Source organism: Diabrotica undecimpunctata, chromosome 4, assembly GCF_040954645.1.
Source record: "Diabrotica undecimpunctata isolate CICGRU chromosome 4, icDiaUnde3, whole genome shotgun sequence".
NCBI classification, from domain to species: Eukaryota; Metazoa; Arthropoda; class Insecta; order Coleoptera; family Chrysomelidae; genus Diabrotica; species Diabrotica undecimpunctata.
Genome location: NC_092806.1, coordinates 14,056,379 through 14,075,949, shown reverse-complemented (window position 1 = coordinate 14,075,949; position 19,571 = coordinate 14,056,379). Strand labels below are relative to the sequence as shown.

Here is a 19,571-nt window from a genome sequence, read left to right as displayed (position 1 = left end):
ACACGCCAAATTAGTAATTAGCCAATTCCTATCTTGAATAATTTAAACTGCTCTGCTCAAAATTAAGTTAGCTTTAACAATTAACAGATACTAATTTATCGAAAATTATTTAAAAAAAACCTTAACAAAATATTTTTACTATTTGTTTCTTCTGAAACTTTATGCTTCTGCAATATTGTTCTTAAAACACTTGGCTAACTTTCAATTCTTAAATGTCCCTAATTTCGTTCATTAAAAGCTCTGCAGCTAAACTCCTTTCTTTGGCTGTTTACCAAATCTTGACTAAATATCCTAACGGTCCTTTCGATCTCTTTTGGCTACCAAAAATCTTCTTGTCTATGATTCTTCCGTTGAATAATAACTGATTTGTACTTACAATAAATACTGCAAGAATACTTAACTACAATTTCTCCCAATCGGCATTCATAGATCAGTACTGCTACCACTTTTTAACTCTTATTCACAAATTACTCTTACAATTGTTTACAACTACCGGCATTCAATCACTTTCCAGGATACGATGTTCTTCCTTCTAAAGTCAGCAAAAGATAACCTTCTTTCAAATTTCATCATTATTGAAAATCTCCTTTCATCCTCTTTTTTTACCTTTGGTCGGGCGCGCCGCAGAAATTTGCTGCATAAACTCAATGTTTCTTAGGTAAAGTGTTAACGGGATATTCCTTGTACGTGATGTTTTTTTAAATTCCCCTACCGGTTAATCCTCAGTCGGTACCCATCATCGTCCCATTCGTGTGTATTTGTCCAATTAGAAGTTGGAAATATTGGTTTTTTAAATTGTTTGAAGAATAACTAAGGACTTTTGGTTATGAACATTCATTCTGTGCGATTGGTATTATTTGTTTTTCGTGAATGTGTGAGATAAGAATATTAAAGAATTAAGATATTTAATATGAAAGTTCATATTTTTAGGTTATATTATGATTTGACTAAAACTTTAATTATTTTTTACTGTATTTCAAGGTACTTTATCGTTGTTTTTAATGGGGATATTTTAAAATTAATCAATAAATCATTGAATTCATTAACAAAGTTGAAAAATAGTTAAATTAATGTTTTATTCTTTTTTAAGTGCTAGTTAACGATATCAGTGAACCCATTCGTTTCCCTGACGTCTTCAACCTATTCCAAATAAAAGCTAATTCATAATTTATCCGTTGATTATTTATTGACAACTAATGACATTTGATTTATCAAAACTAATGTTTAACTTTAACACTTAAATAAATTTAAAAACATTTTCAAAAGTTTTACAAACTTTCTATTGCGCTTTTAATGCGCTTTGATATTGATTTATTGTATTATCGGTAGTACCTTTTCCACTAACACTAATATAGCTAAATCATTGGTATACTAGCTAATATATTTTTGATTTAAGTTTATAAACATACATTTTTGGTCCTCATACAATACAATCCTTATATAAACAACTTTAATATCTAATAATAACTTAATTTATTGTTAATACTAATTTTTGAATTCTTCTTAACACAAAATTGGCGCAGTCAATAGAACGTAATTATACCTATAAATAGAGAATTTAACAAAAATAATGTATAAATAAAAGTGTTAGCCAGAACTAATAAAATAATTCTTGATCTGGCATTCCCTTATTAACAATAATCAAATCTTTTATAGATTTATCAAGTATTAAAGTCACACAGTTTTTGTTTGAAAAAGAAAAATTACACACCGTTGTTTGCCAATGAAAAACGTATCTAATTTCTACTCCCTTCGTTTCACAATCGGACCATTTGTCACCCAAATACATTTGGAAAATGGCCAACACGCGTCATAAACATCAGTAACGTTTCGAGTGATGTTGTGTTTAGACATGCGGTTGATGCAAAGGTTGAGAGGTGAAAGGACGGTAGTAGTGGACGAAGAAGCTTCCAGAGACAGGGATCGGTCGAAAAGTGTTTGCGTTACTAGCTTCAGGAGTAAACCACCGAGAGATGTCAGCGCATTCAAGTTATTTCATCGTAGAGCCAGCAGTGCAATGTAAGCAAAACTGATTTATTATTGATAAAGTATTTTATATGATTAGTTAAATGTTTGTAATTATAACTTTTATTAAGTACTGAGAAGATTAATTAGTTTATTTATACTTAGAGACCGGCAATAGAAATCAGAGCAAATATGCAAAAATGTTTAAAAAATCACTTCCGGCTATTATTTAAAAAGTCGTCGTATTTTTGTATAAAATTAAACTGAAGTAAGATTGAAATGCGATTTTGAGATTTCTTTATTTTAATATACAAAATAACAATATTTTAAGAAATACAGCTATACCATACATACTTATAGTATACAGGTAATTTTACAAACCAGTGTTATAGTTATCAAAACTATTGAGAATAATTTGTTTTCAAAAATTTTTAATCAAAATATTATGATTTCCATCTGTGTATAAATTTTTATAAATTAAAAAACTTCTTTCATCAACAGAAGGTATTGGTGCATTTTTAAACTTGTTTATGTTGGAACACGTAGTTCAAAATCTGGTACAGGATCACCTTGATGAACTCTCGCAACTTTTTCCAAAATGGAAAAATCTCAGTTTTTGTTTAAAACAGTTTATTTCCTACAGATATGATCACGTTTTCTTTAACCATAAGAAAAGATTCCTAACCATGCTTAATTAAATCGACTGATTTGCAAAGAGTCAATTTTTTTTAAGTTTGTCCTCAACAGGAAATTTAAAATTTAAGTTTATGTATGCTAGATTTTAAGGTAATTAAACATGACGTTTACATTCTTTCAGAGCTGCTGAACTGGAATCTTTTAGTTCTCTTATAAAACTTTTTATTAGTTGAACATACTTCGCATACAAAAATGATGTTTCTAACCAAGTGCCCATCTCGTGATAACAGCTGAATAGGCTAATGAAATATTACACAGACGTTCTTGAAAAAATTGACATTATTTATTAATTTATTAACATATGAAAAATTTCGTCTTATTTCTTCCACGACAATCCTCGTGAGCTAGACATGTTAGATGAATTAAATTGCTTTAGAATATCTTTAAATTCTGTGCTGCCTTTACCATAGAGTAAACTTAGTTTGCACTTGCATTATCGCTTAACATTAATAAACCTTTAATGCATGGTAAATTTTCCGGTAGAAAAAAAACAAGACAACCCATCTTGAATAAAATGTGTTATGGTAAAATTGTTGGTTTGTCCCAATTGCTTTGACGCAATAAGGTAACATTTATTTTTTACATCTTCGTGTTAAAACCCCTATCATTAAATGTGCCATATAGTGCCCTCGTGAATCAGTACTTTCGTCAACATAAAATAAATTGAGTTATCGACAGCAATTTTTCGAATTCTTCTTATTGTCTCATCGCAGCAAATCTCAATGTTTTTTTTTAATGTACTTTCATCAAAACTGTTAAATTTACAATCTCTCTCTCTCTCTCTCTCCAATGGTGCTACAGCCCAAATCGGGCCTTGGCCTCCTCCAAACTATGCCTCCAACCTTTTCGGTCCCGCGCCGATCTTCTCCAGGTTCTCACGTCTAGCAAATTTTGCGCGTCCGCTGCCACTTCATCCTCCCATCTTTTCCGTGGTCCTCCTTTTGGTCTTGCGCCCTGCATTTTACTATCTAGGGCCTTTTTCGGCAAACTTTCTGTCTCCATTCTTACTAAATGACCAGCGCAGCGAAGTCTCTGAAGTTTAACGAATTCTGAGATCGGTTCTCTTTGAACAGTTGGTAGAGTTCACGGTTATACCTGGATCTCCATATTCCGTTTTTGTTAATAGGTCCAAATATCTTTCTTAGGACTTTTCTTTCGAAGACTTCCAGTTTTCTTTTTGTATCTTCTGTCATCACCCATAACATGCATAACATACTATTAGCCTGATAATAGTTTTGTAGATTTTCGATCTCCAGTGTGTATTTTTGGAGCGAAACACATGATCGAGTGAAAAATAAGCTTTGTTTCCCTTTACTATTCTTCTGTGGATTTCTGGTTCTTCTGTTCTTAAATTTACAATAATTCTCCTAAAATAGAGTAAAAGTGACATTGTTCACTTTTGAAATTGGAATTCCCAAAGACAACAAGGCATCGCAAAATTCCTGGTTAAAAAGTTGCTGCATGCTCAGTTTTTTGACTCCCTAAGCGCTGCGCCCTTATTAATTGTCTTTTTGAATTGAGTCCTTTAGACTTTTTAAGGTGAGAACGTGCCTTTGAGTGTTGCTCGATTAAAAATTTTCTATCCGAAGAAATCTGAAGCAAAAAGGTAAAGCTTATTCACACTTTTTTTTACCGAAACTTGACTTGACAATGTCTTAAAATGATAATAGTTACTGACAAATTTATAGTAAGCTTGACAAAATACTTTTTCTCCATCTAGTTTTATTTAAGGCCATCATTTGCAAAACTCGCTAATCGATAAAAGTTCCTAAAATAATTTTTTTTGATAAGTTTATTTCAATTTTAAATAGGAATCGAATGATATAATCAGAATTTCCCAAAACTCGTTCTTTAGCATACAAATGTTTACCTTTAAAACTCACTGTTTGCTTTACTACCAGTGAAATTTGCCGGTTGGTTCACTTGATGAACACGCTAGTACCACAGCTATGTTGAAGAAACACATTTTTAGTAGTTTATAAATTATTCAAGCGATTAAACAGTTGTATTTTGGCAAATTAGGAACAGTTTTTTTTTATTTTTATGGAGTTAGTAAGTGAAAATGGTTGTTTTGTTAAAAGTGGTCCACAGGGAAAAGGACGCAAAAAAGTTCTTCAATCAGAAACACATAAAAGGAATGTGGATAAACTTGCTAGGTAAGTGCTCCATATTAAAATTTATGATTTTAGACCTGCGATAATCGTTTGATTTTTTATGCAGTTTTACTTATTTTTCGCGTTTTAACGTTGGGTAGGGCTACAGAAAAGTTTATTAAAAGAGTTGTATTTTTACAGAAATACACCAAAAGCACTGCCGGTCTTTCCAACTTGTGGTCATAACAGACGACCTGGATTGCCGTATTATTGTACCACACTCACGATACAGCAAGTGATAGATTTTCATGCCTACCTTTATCAGTCAAAAGATAAAAGTAAACAAGACCTTCTGATATTGGCTTGTTGTAAGGGACAGAAACCAAAAAGAGGGAAATCTACATAATCATGTTGCAGTGTCGATAAAATACTATGTACGTTTGAGTGAGGATCAGATGATTAGAGTATGTCAAATCAAGTTTCTACGAATCACAAATTCAAGCAAGGACCGCATACAAAGAATTGTAAGAAACTTTGTTATCACTGAGGACCTGCCCAGATAACGTATAGGTGACAGTAGGGTGGGTCCAAAAATGATGAAAAAACCGCATCAAAAAATTTATAAAATCCATAACATGTATAGTGTCTCATTACTGTAGAAGCCAGACAATCGTGAGGGTCTACTTGCCATGTGACTTAAATTTTAAGAAACTTTTCAACCATTATCTTCGAAGACCGCCTAAGCCTATGCATGTGAAGCTTAGTTATTTTCGAAAGTATATAAATATTTTGAAACTCCGCTGACTAACTGTTATTCAACTTGCTTGAGGATAAAGGAGCAGTTGAAAGTAGCAACTTCTTTAGCTGTTCGGTAAAAGTTAGCCACTCTGCATCGTGTTCATATCGTAAAAGCAAAACTCCTTAAAAAACTTAGCACTACCTAGACCGCTTGATCAAGCAGCCTATTTCAGCCAGCAAATAAATAATAATTTTACAGTTGTTGCTGGAACTTCTACCGATAAACTAAGACCAACAAATGTGTTTTCTTACGTGTGGACAGAAATTGAATCTCGAAAAGATTCTAATACAGTAGCGTCAGCTTTGCAACATGCTCTTAAGAATTTTGATTTTGATATCAACATAGAAACAGTACGTTTGTTCGCTGATGGTTGCGGCAAATAAAACAAAAATTCGAATATGATGGTAATGTTGGTTTATTGGCTTCTAGAAGAATCGCCGAATCATATTATACAAATTTAATTAATTTTTCCAATTATCGGACATTCCTTTATTCCGCCTGATCGTATTTTCGGCCTTATAGAAAAAGACAGTAAAAAAATGCCTGTTATCGTGGAAATAAGTGGCAACGACGATTTAATCAGAAAGCATTCCATTGTACGAAAAATCGGAATGGATTGGGATGTGTTTGATTGGAGGACACAAACAAAACGAGTTATTATGCTGCCTGTTTATGGCACTTTGAATTTAATTAGGCAAAGTGGTTTATTTTTTACAGAAAAGGCAACAATGTTCTAGTCCAAGGTGAACCAAATTACCGAAATGACATTGGAAAAGCTAAAAGCGTTTGTAAGAAAAATTTTTCTCTTTCTTCAATGGCTCCTAAGAAATTACCACTGGGAAAAGAATTAAAGGGGAATGAAGGAACTATTAAAAGTCTCCTTTCCTAACACAAGAAAATTGGAAAAGCTTTCCTGAATTAAATTTTTACAAAGAACACTTGAAGACAGATTCTACCTTACCAGAAGAAACTGTTAATGATTTGGAAAATTGCCAAAATGCAGAAAATGACTGTTTTTTTGTTTAAGTATGACTGATTGAGACTGCTTTTGATTTTTTTTTGTTTCAACGTTTTCTTTATATGACTAAAAATCTTAAAGTTTTATTTTAATAAATAAATCCCTTATATTTTTTATTGAACTAAATACTGTTTCTAATTATTTTATATATTGATTTGCAAAACTTGTTGTTTGCAATAACCATTTTTTTTTTCTAAAAATCTGTAAATATTTTAGGCTAGAAACTTCTTATTTCTATTGCTAAAAACTCTAAGCCACATTAATAAAATTCTTTACGTTGTGAGCTAAACACTACTCGGCCGTTAATAATTTGTTTCGATTTCTCAAAAAATGGCTTTCGAGCAAAGAGCAGGTTTTGTAAATAATGGCCTCATTTTAGGATATGGCTGAATCGAAGCAGTTATTTTGGTCATCGCCAAATAAATGCTATTCTATTTAAAGCTATTCTAATAAGCTAGAAATCATATTAAATTAACAATTTCGTTAGTAGCAGTATTTTTTTAACGTTAGCAACACACATTATCTCGTCTGAATAAAATGGACATAAGATTTAATGGAACGATTCTACTAATAGTTCTCAAGGAAACAAATGATAAAAAGAACAATATCAAAGGGACTAATAAGCCAATACAGTAGCAAAAAAAACAGCATAAAGTTGTAGAGAAGATACCCTCGCAGAATGAAAATTATGTCATATCATAAAAGCGTCTGCCTGTTAAAATCCACTTGCACTCCAATCCTTTTACGGCACAGATTACGGCTAAGCGTTGTCAAATTTTAATTTCAAGTATTAGCACTCCCTTATCATTTCCTTTTAGTCCCTTTGCAAACTTCCGCTGGCAGAAACCATAGCAGCCCAACGATCCGCCATGTCGTTGGGTGTTTATCCAACCGGAGGAAGTTTAACGGTAAATTGAGAAGTGGGCTCTTTTATATTATAGCTGCGTGTCTTTTAATAACCATTTTGTACTGTGGGTTTATAAAACTTATGTGTACACACATGATGTCAAATAGGCTTAAAAATATAAATTGTTTATATAAGTAATTAATAGTTAGACAGATCGATTAGATCAAAGGATAAAAGAATTACAAAAAATTGTGTGACATAATAAATAGATCTTAAACAAATTCCAAGAATTGTGAACAATATCATACAAATTTATATAAAAACACAGCTCAAACGCTTCAAGCCGGGAACCAACGACGCGTGAAGTGCCACTTCTCGCTCCAATCTTGCCAGTTTATGCGCCGTTATTTGTCAGTAAGTTGACACGGTTCAAAGGAGCTCGGAAGTTGGCATGCACAACTAAACTAAAACTTTGTTAATCCAGGCTCCATAGGAATGGTCAAAACATTTACCACATTTAGACGCACCAGCTATGTTGGGTCTAGGATTGACACTCCACGCGGCATTGGATCCCAACCTCAGAGTAGAGAAGCAATTTTAAGGCAGATTTAGTTTTGAAAAATAATTGCGAATTGTGATACATAGTCATGAAGAAAAATTTTCAGAAATCACCATTCTGGCGGGTAGCTCTTTTATAAAGCAGACTTGGTAAAACTGTAGCGGTTATAATTTGTCTACCACGTTGGGTATAGTTATAGGAGTTAAAAGTAGCGATGAAATAATAAAATGAACAACTGAAAAACACACTGGGAAAAGTACTGTAGTATTTAAACAACACAATATAGTTTGATACAACCAAATATTCCAAAAAAACATTGGTATGAGAATTTCATCCTCCCTCGCAAATATATAACTACCATCAGTAGACTTAGATTTGGCCATGCATGTTATCCTGCACATTTATTTAAAATAAATATATTAGATTCCGACATTTGTCAAGAATGTCAGATTAAAAGTGACTTTAACCACATCTTTTTTGAATGTCAAAAGTATAAACAACCCACCAACAATTTAATTAAAAGAATGATGGACAAGAACATCCCACGTCCTGTTAATATTCTCTTTCTACTATCACTTAATGAAAGAAAATGTTTGACTGCTTGATAACCTTTTTGTCTGATAGTAAAGTATGCCTGTAATTAGATTTGTAACATATGTTTAGAAAAAAATTAAAAAAAAAGAATAAAAAAAGGAATATGAAAAAATTACTTAAAAAATAGACTTAAAAAAAAGGATTTTAAAAAAGGTATTAAAAAAAAATAAAAACAAATAAAAATATAGTAAAACAATCATTAAGAGGATCTAAACCTCCGAGGTGTTGAATCGGGTTTATGTCCTAACGTAGTGATTAAAAAAAATATATATTACCATAGTTGTATTTATTAACATAGTAGGTAGATATTTTTATTTGTAAGATGTATACACTATGTATTTCACATGACGTGTGTCAATAACTAAATTGTAATAAAGGTATAATATAGTATTTATTAACATAGTATGTACATTAGCTAAGTACGGAATAATTATATTATTATTATATTAATCATGTTTCACTAATTCTTTAAATATTAATATGCATATTTAAATTCGATAATAAAGCTCATGCTGATTGCGACTGGCTGAATGACAATTGTCCAAGCCAAGAACAAAAAAAAATAAATAAAAGTAGCGACTGAGCAATTCTTGGGCTGGAGATAGGGTAAGCAAACAAACCGAAACGTTTGCAAACGGCCACTCTTGGTTTAGTTGGAGAGCTGGGTCGTAAATAAGTAAATAAAAGAGGGACTGGATGGGGTAACTACAAAGAAATAAAAAAAAAAGTTCCTAAGAAGAAAGAATCCTCCGGCTGGATAGAAAAAAAGGCTTTTCTTTCCTAAAAAATATTAAAGGGTGAAAATCTTTTTAAAGGAAATAATTGTACAATTCGTGGTTTAGAGACAAACATTACATATTTATTATTCACATCAACAGTTATTCCCGGCTCGGTGTGCAGAAAACAAAAAGGCTAACGCAGCAGTTTAAAATTCTAAAATGAATCTGCGGCTTAGTCTAGAATATGCTGGTATCTGATCGGCCTATGGTGGAGCAGTACGACAAGAGATAAGGGCTTGCGGCTAGGTGATAATCCTCCATAGATCCCTACCGGAAGGGCGTCGAACGCCTAAATACCGGGTATATATATATATATATATATATATATATATATATATATATATATATATATATATATATATATATATATATATGTAAATACTTTTTTCTTTTTGGGTGTGGTAGTCAATAAAAACAGAGCTTTGCTAAGGCGTACTATTTATTCTGAATCCAAGCTTTCGGTGGTTTTTTGCCACCTTTATCAAGGTCTACAAAGAAAATTACTATGTTGTAACAGTTTGAATGGTGCCAAAAAAAGGCTATAAAAAGTATAAAAACTTTAAAAAGTATTTACATATATTTTTTCCAAACTAGTCAAAAATTTTGGACTACTTTTTCTTATATATATATATATATATATATATATATATATATATATATATATATATATATATATCAACAGTTATTACAAATAAAATAAAATTACAATGGCACAAACAAATTTTGTTTAATTTACTAATGTTTGTATTTTGAAAACGATTTCCGAAGTGAAAATTGAATTATTCCCATTTAAATAGTAATTAGTTTAAAATGTCACAAGAAAATACTAAAAGCTCAATGTGTATACCTTCTACATTACATGAAATAATGATCAACGTAATTTAGATGTCTCATAATACATCGGTATAGATCTTATATACACTGTAGAAATTATTTGTTGTGTTTTCCACTTACATGAGCACCATGTAGTTTCTCGGTTAATTGGCTTCATTCACGAGACTGAAAATAAATTGTTATTCTATGTACTATCTATAAATAATCCTTTACTAACTGAAATAATAAACGAAAAATCGATAAACTGTTATCCACTAATAACGATGTTATTCCAAGTAACGTGCACCTTTTACAATCGTTAGAGCTATATCGGCGAAAAGTCTTTAAATTGATATAAAATTGACATCAACCATAAAAGTAATATTTTACCATTTCATTCATGTCAATTTATATATATATATATATATATATATATATATATATATATATATATATATATATATATATATATATATTGAAATGATATTGAACATGGGAGAAGGAAAAATAGGGTTTAAATGTAAAAGGGAGAAAAAATAATTTATAAGTTATATAGTAGATAATATTGGATGTAGGGGGTGTTTGGTTGTTTTAATAAGTTATATACTATAGAATTTTATAAAAATTATTTATATGAGGGTATTCTTAAGAAATTAGCATATAATAAGTGTAAAAAGTTTTATTTTAATAATTATAATATTGTAAATATATTTAAGTGAGCCATGTGCATAGGCAACCAACTATACATTTAAGTGACAGACAGAAAAATAATAATTGAGAATGTGAAATAGGGTTATGTGTTAGTTTAAAATGTTTAGTTTACATATAGTTACGGATTTGAAGTAGTGTAGTTTGTTAATTAAAGTGTTTAATTTACCTATAAGTTTGTATTCTGATCTAAAAGGCCTAAATGTCGATAAAATTCTCGATAGAAAAGTAAAGAATTCTCTAGATCACGGAGGATGGCCTGTTTGCGAAATGGACTATTCCAGAAAATTCAGATATGGAGGAAATGGAACAAATCGAATATGATTTCTTGCCAGATGGTTCTGGAAGATTGAAAAGGTATAAATACTCGGTGATTTGGATTCAAAAGGGCCAGTCCAGTTAGTAAGAAAGTTAGTTAGAGTTAGTAAGAAAGTTAGTTACAGTTAGTTGTTCAGTAAGTTTCAAGATAGTCAGTCAGAAGGTACAGATGTTCAATATAGTGAGCTAAATGAAGATTAAGAAACAGTATAAAGAAAATATTATTGAAGATTAAAAATTATGTTATGTATAAATGGTGATTGGATAATGGAAGAAGTATTAATTGAAAATTAAAATTATATAATATATTTGGTGGTTGGATATTGGTATATTAAAAAGAAGAATAAATATAAATGCAATTAAGAAGAAAAATATTTTAAATTGGTGGAAGCTGATAATAGGAAAAAGAAATTTCACAAAAACAAGGATAACCGAGGCTGAGAACGAAGACATTGAGTGGTGATTAAAATCTATATAGTGGAAAACAGTTCATTTAGGCATTCAGTGACAGAAAGGTACAAAATTTTGTTAATATAATTTAGTTGGTGTCATAATTATTTCAATTTTAAAGATAGTTTGTTTAAATTTTACATTGTCTATATAATTTAATTAGTTTCATAAGAATTTTAATTTAAAGATAGTTTATTTTAAATTTTGCATTGGTTATGTTAGATATATATGTGTGTTTCATAATAGATACAATAAAGAAAATTCCAAAAAGTGCTTACAAACTAATTCTTTGAGAACCGCGATAAAAACCCTATATATATATATATATATATATATATATATATATATATATATATATATATATATATATATATATATATATAAGAATAAGAAAAAAGAAGTACTTGTGACTCGTTTGGAACAAATATATAACTGTTTTGGATGGGTTGGAGTCAATAATAGGGCTATTGGTTAACTATTTTTTTATATTCTCGAGCTTTCAATTGTGTTTACAATTATTATCAAGAGCTAAAAAAGACAAAATACTTACAAGGTTGAACTAAAAAGAAAAAACAATTTTTGTTAACTTACCAAATAAAAATTAGTTTGGTAAGTAAAAATCACTGCTTACATGTTCAAAATATTTAATATAAAAATGTTTTGATCTAACAAATGTTTCTCCGAAAATTTCTATAATTTTGAAAACATTTTTTTTTTTTTTTTTTTTTTTTTTTTAATATAAAAAAAAAATGCTATTTGAACTTATTTATAAATTTCAATTATTTTTATTTTATAAAAAAAATGTTTTCAAAATTATAGAAATTTTCGGAGAAACATTTGTTAGATCAAAACATTTTTATATTAAATATTTTGAACATGTAAGCAGTGATTTTTACTTACCAAACTAATTTTTATTTGGTAAGTTAACAAAAATTGTTTTTTCTTTTTAGTTCAACCTTGTAAGTATTTTGTCTTTTTTAGCTCTTGATAATAATTGTAAACACAATTGAAAGCTCGAGAATATAAAAAAATAGTTAACCAATAGCCCTATTATTGACTCCAACCCATCCAAAACAGTTATATATATATATATATATATATATATATATATATATATATATATATATATATATATTATAATTAAAAAACACTCATTGCTCATCATTCACAAATAATACATCATCACAATATATATGTATATATATATATATATATATATATATATATATATATATATATATATATATATATATATATAATATAAAATTAGTATTTCTTGGTTTAGGTTCAATAAATTATGTTATGTGTAACTAGATTTTATTTTCCATAGAAGTCAACATTTCGGCAGGAAACCCTTGCCTTTGTCAAGATTCTAGAATGTAGAAGATTAAGAACAAACAGTTATTGTAAAAGATGTATTTATATAACTTACCAAAATGTAAAACGGGACACTGACATTAATGAAGTGACAAATAAAAGATGATATCTGATATTCCATGGTTTACTGTCGTTAGTGCATAATTATTTTTATATCGGCGTATCATTGATGTTTTCGAAAAAGGTAAAGTGGAGATATGTTATGACTTTAAGAGCTTTTTATGGTGTTATATTTATTATTATTTAAATCAGATTGAAATATATTTTATTTAGGTTTTGTATATCTTTTTGTCATTTATGTCTATGTATTTTTATTTTTTGTCTAATAAAATCTTCTTCTTCAAGTGCCATCTCCGCGGCGGAGGTCGGCAATCATCATAGCTATTCGGACTTTTGAGACGGCTGCTCTGAAAAGTTCATTTGATGTACATCCGTACCACTCTCTCAGGTTGCGCAGCCATGACATTCTACGCCTCCCTATGCTTCTCTTTCCTTGGATCTTTCCCTGCATAATCAGTTGGAGCAAGGTATATTTCTCTCCACGTGTAATATATCCGAGATATTCTAATTTTCTTGTTTTTATTGAATTTAAAATTTCCATTTCTTTGTTCATCCTTCCCAGAACCTCTTTGTTTGTGACGTGTTCTGTCCATGATATTTTCAGAATTCTTCTGTACACCCACAGCTCAAATGATTCCAGTTTTTTCATTGATGTCGCATTCAAGGTCCGAGATTCCATTCCATAAAATAAAGTCGAAAAAACATAGCACCTCGCCAACCTAACTCTTAGTTCCAGTTTTAAATCCCTGGTACATAGAACTCTTCTCATTTTGTTGAAATTTGCTCTAGCCTTTTCTATTCTTATTTTTAGCTCCTGATTGTAATCATTTGTGGAGTTAATCATTGTTCCCAGGTATGCATATTTGTCCACTTGTTCGACGTTGGTTTCGTTTAGTAGAAGATTCTCAGTGCTTCTTTGAGTTTTCGATATTCTCATAAATTTCGTCTTCTTGACATTCATTGTTAGACCATACTCTTTTCCATACTCTGCTATTCTGGTCACCAGTCTCTGAAGATCTTCAATGTTTTCGGCTAAGATCACAGTGTCGTCCGCATATCTAATGTTGTTAATGGGAACTCCATTTACCTTTATTCCAGCTGTTTTACCCTCAAGAGCTTTTTTCAGGACCTCTTCGGAGTAGGCATTGAAAAGAATTGGCGACAGTACGCATCCCTGTCTTACTCCACATCTAATTTCAATTTCTCTAATAAAATAAAGTGGATCAAAATTAAGAAATGATTAGTTGTCCCATAATATTAAGTTAATTTTTTTGTGTAATAACTCTCTTGTCTATATTGCCTATATGTTGCCATTGTATTTTAATAAAAATATGTGCCTATAAAGGCGCCATTTTCGTTAGATTAGGCATTACTCTTTTTCTTCGTATGTATGTTAAGCCTTAAGGCCTGTTGTTTCCGGTCTGATTTAGCAGTATTTACGATGTTGACTGCCAGCTATCTCTCCATATTTTAGGGGGAAAACTATTCCGAGAATTTCTCGCCTCTGCATTTAAAACCAACAATGTGTATTTTTGAATACTAATTTTATTATTTTTTATAAATATATCCAAGTTTTGTCTATAAAAATAATTACAATGATACTTTTTGTTAGTTTTGAGATTAACTCACAATCTTATCGTGGTTTATGTTTAATAATTGTATTGCAAACGATTCTAGTTAATTTCAGGTCGATAACAATTGCTTAACAGTTGCTATATTTTAATAAACACATGATAAATTCGTTTCTGGAAACCCATTCCCGACAGTAATTAGCCTTTATCTATAAGATCGCAAAAGATAAAAGGATTTAATATATTAGTTGTTTTGTGTTATACCAAAAACACATATAAACAAATAATCTCATTGTTTTTGTTTATATACTCGATTTCGTGTTTCTTCGTCATAATTAAGCAAGGTTCTCAAACAAGACATACTTTTCTTCCAAATTCTGCAAATCCCTAAGTTTTAAGCATAATAATAATTTTCAAAACAGTATAAAAATAAAGCAAATCCACATTGGTTACCTATAAAAAATTATAAGAAAAATAATGAATCCTCTGCTAAACATGCCTATTTTCTTATGATATTGGCAATCACATTGACAGATTAGTTGACGTTAGACCAGTCAATTTTCTAACATTAGCCAGCCAGGATAGGTATACGTCTGCGTCCAAGGCTTCACTTCCCCTTAATCTTGCCTTGTAGAAATAACTGTAGAAATCTTTATTTGAATGTACGCCCCGAATAAGGTTGTAACCCTCAATATTTGTGAATCGGTGTTATTAGCGGAATAAGGTTGTAATAATCATTTCTGTTATACTGGTATAACATTGGTCGCAGAAATTCACCTCATTTCGTGTTTATGAGAGCATTCAAGTCGATCCGCGGCGAATAAGGTTGTAAAATCATTAGAAATATTAGACATAGCGGATGAAGCATGTGTTAATGTGAGTGTGGCCCTAGAAAAACAATTAAATTATGTCTCGAAAAAGAAAAATTATGCTTAGTGAGCGGAAGGACAATAAATGAAAAACCCTACGAGATACTGGGAAGCAATATGTTTTCAGAAAAGATACTGTCGTTCCTGAAAAAGTACCTCCAGTAAACTTAAGTACAGAAAATTGTATTTATCTCCTGATGTGTTTAAGTAATTAAATAGCTTTGGATATATAAATTAGGTTAACAAGACTCTCTGATCTCTTTTTGGAAATTGCTGCTTGGCTAAAGCTGTAAAATATGACTTACCAGTGGGCCCGAAATTCTCGGTGCTGGCCTGTCCAGTTGCTGATATCCACGGCATGCACCCCTCAATACACCTCGTATCGATACGAATTTTTAAGGTTATTTAAATTGTAAATAGAAACCAATTTGACTTGCGACTTAATAATTATATGCAGATGTAGATGCAGATTCGTAAATTCCATCGTAAATTGCAAGTTTTGTAGGACCGAAGAAAAAAAAAAAATATATATATATATATATATATATATATATATATATATATATATCCGGTATTTAGACGTTCGACGTCCTTTCGGTAGGGATCTATGGAGGAGTATCACCTAGCCGCAAGCCCTTATCTCTTGCCGTACTGCTCCACCATAGGCCGATCAGATACCAGCATATTCTAGACTAAGCCGCAGATTCATTTTAGAATTTTAAGCTGCTGCGTTAGCCTTTTTGTTTTCTGTACACCGAGCTGGGGATTGAACTGACATCTCTCGCATTGAAGCGAAGGAGAAGCCAGCCGCCCAGCCCGCTTGGCTAATCCGATCGACCCGAAGAAAAATACTGTTTACTATTATTGTAGGGACTGCCAGAGATGGCCTTTTTTTAAATAATTTCACAATTCAAAGTTATCATTTTATTTCGATATCAAACCTGATTATTATCATTAAATGATCGCAAATAACTCACCGAGCACTTAATGAAGGATAAACAAGCGCTGTAAATAGTTCAAAGAAAATATTGAGAAAAATCTCTTAAAACAAAGATAATCAAATGGTTAACCAGAAGACGATCAGATGGAACTAGAACCAGGAAACTAGTGGAGAATAAACTCTAGTCTGATCAACTTCATTTTATCACTATAAAATAAATCAATGCTTAAAGTAGCACGAAAAGGAGAAGAAATAGTATATTACTTTATGAGGCGGAGAAGCATTACATTTCTTGACGCGCCCGATATTACGCGCCGAACGAAGTGAGGCGCGTAATAGAGGGCAAGTCAAAAAAAGTCGCTTCTTTGCCGAATAAAATATACTATTTTTTCTTCAAACGTAGCAATTTTCAACCATAAATAGTACAATTCATACGCTATTTTTACTCGAAATTAACTGTGACAACTATCAAAGTCGTCTAGATGTTAGAAATTAAAATAATTAAGTCGTCTATGGGATTTGCGTCTCCCTGGTTACAGTTGTTTGTAATTATTAAAGACAGCTTATTGTTGTTGCAACCGCAAGCGCAAATTTAGTGCGAAAATGGAAAACCTAAACGAAATTGAGTCCGCGGCTAATGATGTAGTAGCACGTTGGAATGATTGCTGAAAGTTGTTCTCGACCATCAGTATCATCAACAATAAATTACCAATGCGTATCAAGAGTCGGGAACATTTTTGCACGGTTTCAATTTTGAAAATGCCTCATTAACTAATTGTACTTTTAATATTACTATAAATAAAAATGATGTTTAATTGTTGTTAATGACATTTGTATTGTTGCTTTGTGACATGTTTCATATTGTTGCCGTGACAACATTTTTCCCTCCGCTAAAGAAATGGGAAAAAAACTGCTGCCGGCGGAGACATCAAACTTTGACAGGATCAAGTTAGATAAGTAATGTCATCATTATTTGACGTTTGAAGAAAAAATAATTTATTACAGCAAAAAGTAAAAAACTCAACTTGATAATGAGCGTAAATTGCTCTTTAATTTTTTTTTAAAGAATGCTACTTTTTTTAAACTACAGTTTGATTCTAGACAACTTAATTGCAAGAATAAAAATGATTTATCTGACGTTTCGACTTCAAGCTCGAAAAAGCCAAGTCCTTGAAAAAAAAATTTAAATCGCTGTATATACAATCCAAATATATATCCGGAAAATAACAAAACCCATATTGCATTAACATAGTACATTTACAACGTCTGTATGTTTCAAATTAGATTGAGTTGGATGTTAACCAGCGAATAATATTCGGAACTTTCTACATACCACAAATGACAATTTGAGTTCAGTTCCAGCGTAAATTCTTAAGCTTGGTTGCTTGATCCGGACCAAGATGAATCGGCTTACAGAAATTCAATCCTAGTATTAATATGAATGCCTGGCTGACTCATTTCGTAGGCGTCTAATTTCAACATTCGTAATGAATCCCGAATGTTTACATAACGCCATTAAGAAATTTAAATGAGCCATTCTGTCAACTTGGGAAGGTTCCGGTTTATACCCACCTACAGATCTCGATTATTATTTAATGAGATTTTCCGAAACGTCCTCAAATATTTACAGGAAAAGACACACTCTTTGTTAAATATTGTTATTAGTGAAGTTCAGACAATATAAAGTGTTTGTCACTTTTTATTTCTGTTTTAAAATATGAAAGATCCATTCCCGTAATGTTTATTATTTTCGTTAGAGATTTTAGTACCTAGTGCTAAACAGACAAATTCCAATAAACTTTGGATTATATTCAAGAATATATATTGAAGTATAAAGCAGTAGAATGTTAAATTACAAAACGAGTTATCTACTACTCTATTTTTAATAGAAATAAACGATATAATAAAAAGCATTGCGAAACCTGTTCAGGATTGTTCAAGACTATATGCTGATGACCTAATTATTTACATCAAAGGCAAGAACGTTATTCGTATGGCGTTAATATTACAAGAACACTTAAATAAACTAGTAAATTTGTACCTAAGTACCGCTTTCAGGTTTTGCTCTAATAAAACAAAATGTATAATATTTTCAAAAAGACATATCGAGGATAAACCGAACATAATGCTTGTAAACCAAAATCTTTTCTATACAAACGAAATAAAATTTCTAGGAGTGATTTTGATCAACAATTAAATTGGAAAAGTTGTATCTAGCAGTTTGTTTTTTCATGTCGAAATGGCCTTAAATTGTTAAAGTAGGTACCTAGCTCACAAAACTTGGAGTACCGATGTTTAAACCCTTCTCGTGTTATACAGACCCTTAATTCGTTCCAAAATTGATTACGGATGTGTTGCATATGGCCGTGTTGTATATGCGAGGACTAACCCGAAAATCCTGGAGGAACGAAGTAGACGACGCCATGAGTAAGAGAGGCCTAAACGATGGAGAATGGAACAACAGAGAGAGATGGAAACGGTTGAGCGAGGGAAGGCAGTGAATACTGTAGAATCCCTGAATATATATATATATATATATATATATATATATATATATATATATATATATATATATATATATATATATATATATATATATATATATATATATATATATATATATATGCATATGCATCTGCCAGTTCAAAAACGTTAAAACCTTTGAATACGTTATATAACACCTCCCTAAGGATTATAATTGGAGAATACAGAACAACTCCGATAAATATCGTACACGCTGAAATATTTGAACCCACGCTAGGGTTTCGTAGGCAGCTATTAACCCTTAATTACACTTCTAGCCTAACTATAAATAAAAGAATTCCTATAAATAATATTTTATCTTATCTATTGCTAGTGACTCTTTAAAGTTCAATCTCCCATATTCCTGCAGAATTTATCAAGCAATGAACTTACTTAACTGAAAGCAATTTCACTCTTATATTAATACAACAATATATTTTCATCTTCACCTTAAACTATAAAAATTCCAATAGTCAATTGCCTCCTTTTCAGTCCTAATCCCTTTTTGGTGACACCATCAGGCCTTTACAGTTTTTTCACGATTTTCCTCCATTCTTCCCTGTCCTGGGCTAGTTTTTCGGCTTCATGTAAC

General features: G+C 31.0%; 1 protein-coding gene across 5 annotated transcripts in view; it reads left to right on the top strand.

Annotated features, from left to right (window-relative positions):
• LOC140439213 (GTPase-activating Rap/Ran-GAP domain-like protein 3) overlaps positions 1–19,571 on the top strand; it is a 685,378-nt gene that overhangs the window by 480,637 nt on the left and 185,170 nt on the right. For 2 of the 5 annotated variants that reach the window (XM_072528976.1, XM_072528975.1), the window contains exon 2: positions 1,657–2,019. The exons of the other annotated variants lie outside the window; for them this stretch is intronic. In XM_072528976.1, coding sequence (XP_072385077.1) covers positions 1,838–2,019 — 182 coding nt within the window. In that variant the 5' untranslated portion in view covers positions 1,657–1,837. The remainder of the gene's footprint in view (positions 1–1,656; positions 2,020–19,571) is intronic. 5 annotated transcript variants of the gene reach the window in all.